At 41.7% G+C, this 4,103-nt stretch overlaps 1 protein-coding gene across 1 annotated transcript in view; it reads right to left on the bottom strand.

Annotated features, from left to right (window-relative positions):
• Window positions 1–200: 200 nt before the first annotated feature.
• LOC138021719 (gamma-aminobutyric acid type B receptor subunit 1-like) overlaps window positions 201–4,103 on the bottom strand; it is a 46,018-nt gene continuing 42,115 nt past the window's right edge. Inside the window, exons 15-16 of the mRNA XM_068868707.1 lie at window positions 3,811–4,103; window positions 201–1,307 (exon numbers count right to left, since the gene is read on the bottom strand). The exon at window positions 3,811–4,103 is cut by the window's right edge and continues 46 nt beyond it. Coding sequence (XP_068724808.1) covers window positions 1,206–1,307; window positions 3,811–4,103 — 395 coding nt within the window. The 3' untranslated portion in view covers window positions 201–1,205. The remainder of the gene's footprint in view (window positions 1,308–3,810) is intronic.

Genomic DNA, 4,103 nt, shown 5'->3' with positions numbered 1-4,103 from the left:
CCTTGCGTACGGTAGCTACGACCCTGTGTAGCCTAACCCTTTAACCTGTCAGCCTCGCTCCACAGAGATCATGAACAAGTGTTGTTAGTTGGGGCCCAAGATTTATCAGATTTGTTCGGACGTACGAAAAACGAGCCATCGGACTGCGTTATTTTCAAGGCCCGATACTTTTCCAGCAAACTTCGAATGCAATGACGACAACAACTTTATTGTACTCTCCTCAAGTGTATACTCGTTTAACAGATAAACTAGGCTAGTTTCGAGGTACATTGGAAAAATTAGCATTTTGTAAATATTAATTAAATATATAGATACCAAAAACGGTTTACTCTAAATGTTAGAGACTATTTGTTAAAAAGTCTGAGAGAAACCACAAAGCTGCTTAAGTTCCCTAATAGCTGCAACCTGATTGGCCAATACTCGGTTCTTTCATTTATCTTGACATTTGATTGGTTGATGGAAAGTATCCAGATTTTTCTCAAACTGCACAGTTTGTTCAACGCTGAAGTAAAAAGCTATCCAATTCATTTCAAATTTGGACAGTTGGCAAAAATTAATTAAAAATAGATCTGTTGGCAATCATTGGATTTTGAGGAAGCCATATAATTAAACTTTTAATTATTATTTTTAAATTTAATCCATTTTCACTGCATATAACATTATAAAATATACATACAAAAGAAAACTAATCAAATTAAATAAATACAACAAATAAACTACCAATGAGAAAAAGATGCAGGGGGAAGGCATGACACATTCGAGCCAGTAAAGTAAAAAGTAAAGTAAAGCAACCATATTTAACGTCGATAACTCGTAACAGTAATTCAACTGACAAACTTGAGGTCGACGGTGCGCTAATTTTACTCCCCCCTCGCCATCAGTGCTCCGTTTTACGGGTATTTAAAGCTACTAAAGCTACACAGAAAGGACAGAAGTCAAAACAAGCATGCGAGATCTGGGAATCGAGCTCAGGACCTCTTGCACCAAGGTCGCGCACTAACCGACTGTGCCATCCTTGCTCCTTAGTCCACCCAAAGTTTACGTACTGACACTTAAATGAGGAAAAAAGGAAGGAATCTTACTATATCCTATATTTGTCATGTTCGTAGTTATGTCATATCCTACATTACTTATGGCAAGCAAAAAAACTTAAAAATATCACTTATATCGTATCGTAACGTATTCGAGCCCCTTGACGGACACAGTCACCCTTCAATTACTATTTTCGGAAGAGCAGTCATATTGATATCCTTGTCTGCAGGGCCATTCCTGTTGTCCACGGATTTCATCCTTAAACGATGCATCAACTGAGAAAATAAACAAACTGGGTTAGTATAGCTTGAAATTCTATACCACAAGGTTTTTAGGAAGGGTCGCAGTATACATGGAAAAAAAAAAAAAAAAAAAAAAAAAAAAAAAAAACGTCTACTTTTCAATTGTAAACTCAAATTATTCACGGTTTGTAGCTTGGACGAACGAATTCCAAATCCTTCTCTACTTCAACCAAAAGGAGGTGAGGAGAAGAGGCAGCTGGGCAACAATGGCGCGGTAAGAAAGAGCTGAGAGGAAGTTGAATAGAGCTATTTAGCTTGTTTGTTTTGTTTCCCCATTTCAGACCATATGCGTTGTTACAGCCACTTTCTTTCAAATGTCGTCTTATTCACGAGCATACGTACTCATACCTTACGAAAAAACGCAGAGGAAAATGGCGTTGAGAGCACTCGCCTTCCACCAATGTGGCCCGGGATCGATTCCCGGATTCGACGACATATGTACGTTGAGTTCGTCGGTTCTCTACTCTGCTCCGAGAGGTTTTTCCCCGGCCGGTACTCCGATTTTCCTCTCTCCTCAAAAAACCAACATTTGATTTGATTTGTTCTGATTTCAGTTAATTTGTAGCCTCCCCAATTAGTAGAGCACTCGTGCTCGGCTAAATATCCTTGAGACTTTTAAAAGTGCTACTACGACGACCAAAAAAATCAGTTCTCGGTGATCTTCACATTTCGAAAGTACTTGCGTTGAATGCAAATTTTTTTGTAGTAATTTCGAGAGGAAGACTGTTTATTTTAACTCCATTTTTTTCACTGAACGGTCTGTCATTTTTTGGTGCGGTTCCGACCGATGAGGTATCGAGGAGAAAGTGACGTCATTTACTCATTCGCTTAAAAATGCAGTGTGTGAATGCGGCTTAGGCCCTGTTTACAAGCAGGTAGGGTAAGCCTAGCACTAGGGTTACCCTAGCACTCACACATTTCTTCTTTTTTTCATCGACGCGTTTACAAGGCAGCAAGGGTTACCCTGGCGCTAGGGTAACCCTATCTGAGTCCTAGCGCTAGGGTAACCCTAGCTGCCTTGTAAACGCTCTGCTAGGGACAACTCGCCTACCCGCGACAACTTTTTAGCGGTTTCCTCTGTGTTTGCAATGCTGGCGGTTACCAAGCACGCAAAGTTGTCCCGGGTGGTAGGGTAACCCTACCTGTGAAATTTTGCTTGTAAACCCGGGCTATCTTTGGCCCTCCTGCTAGGGTAATCCTGCCAATAGAGTTACCCTACCTGCTTGTAAACAGGACCTTAGTTAGTATGCATCCGCATAACACAGTCTGACACGAATTTGACAATCTGAAAGCCAAAAACTCTCGTGAAATTACTGCAAAAAAATTCAGTTATTAAACTGCATTTCTCGGGACCAATCAGACTTGCAAAAGCGAGTAATGTGAGAAATACATGAAAGATATTATTCATTGTCAAATGGGAACTCGGAAAAATCCCAGCCCCGGGTGGGCAGTTAAACCCACGACCCTCCGCGATCCACCGAAGTCGGATGCTGTAACCACTGAGCTACTGGAGCCTATGTGGTAAGCAAGGGTGAAATGTGTTCACCATAGAGTCTCCAGTAGCTCAGTGGTTACAGCATCCGACTACGGTAAATCGATATCACGAGGGTCGTCGGTTCAAATCCCATCTGGGCTCGGATTTTTCCGAGTTCTCATTTGTATTTCTCACAATCAGAAATGAGTAATTTTTTCGTGTATATCATTATTATTATTATTATTATTATTATTATTATTATCCAACCAACATGGCCTGGCTTCAAACCCAAGATGACGGCTTTTCCCCTCATCTCAAAAGATTTCAGTTCATTTAATGTGATTTGTAGAGGGTGGTAAGCGGGAAAACCTGCGATAGGCTGTTAAAACTATCCTCTTTATGTAAATTTAAAAACAGTTAAACAGTTATAAAGGCATTGGTAGTAGCCGCAGTCGCTTTTTTGAAGGCGGGCGTGGTTTAAACTGTTTTCCTTGCTCAACTTGAGCTGGACCAGGGTGGGAACTGATTCCTTCTGAGAATTGATTCCAATTCTCAACTTGGTCAGAGTTTTTCTCTGTCCTTGTGTAGGCCATTTCCCTTTCCAGGGCTAACTCTATGATGTATTATAGGAATAGCACTCAAAAGTATACTCCGATCGAATGGTTAGGGAGCAGAGATGGCGCAATCGTGAGAGCATTCGCCTCCCACCAACGTGGCCCGAGCTCGATTCCCAGACTTGGCGTCACATGAGGGTCGAGTTTGTTGGTTCTCTATTCTGCTCCGGGAGGCTTTTCTCCGGGTGCTCCGGTTTTCCTCTTTCCTCAAAGGCAAGCTATGAGCCAATGAGATTACTTGGAACCGTGTTCCCAATTAGCGAGAGGATCAGTTCTCCGCGCGTTTATTATTACTCTAAGTGAGTTACATTTCTGTTGAATTGTAGGTGCTACTCGGCCAACGTTTAAAAAAAACGTACCCCTCCAAGTTACATATGTGTGTTCTTACCTTTGGCACAAAGATACAAGCGATCGTTGCCGTGGCAGGCAATATTATGCACAAGCCGAGCACAACGTACATTTGTTCGTATTGGTTATCATCCAAAATGACGGATGAGAAAGCACTAATCGTGGAGGAGACAACCACGTTGTACACACAAATACCAATAACACTCGAGTCGTTCAGGTGGGCGTAAACAACATTCCTTGTCTCGTGAGCGACAAACAGGCCATAAAGCAACAGAATTCCTTTGCACCCAAAGATCAGAGCCAACCACAGCGGTAATTTGGTTGCCGTGCAGA

Source organism: Montipora capricornis, chromosome 10 (genome assembly GCF_036669925.1).
Source record: "Montipora capricornis isolate CH-2021 chromosome 10, ASM3666992v2, whole genome shotgun sequence".
Taxonomy (NCBI): domain Eukaryota; kingdom Metazoa; phylum Cnidaria; class Anthozoa; order Scleractinia; family Acroporidae; genus Montipora; species Montipora capricornis.
This window is presented reverse-complemented; position numbering and strand designations above follow the sequence as displayed.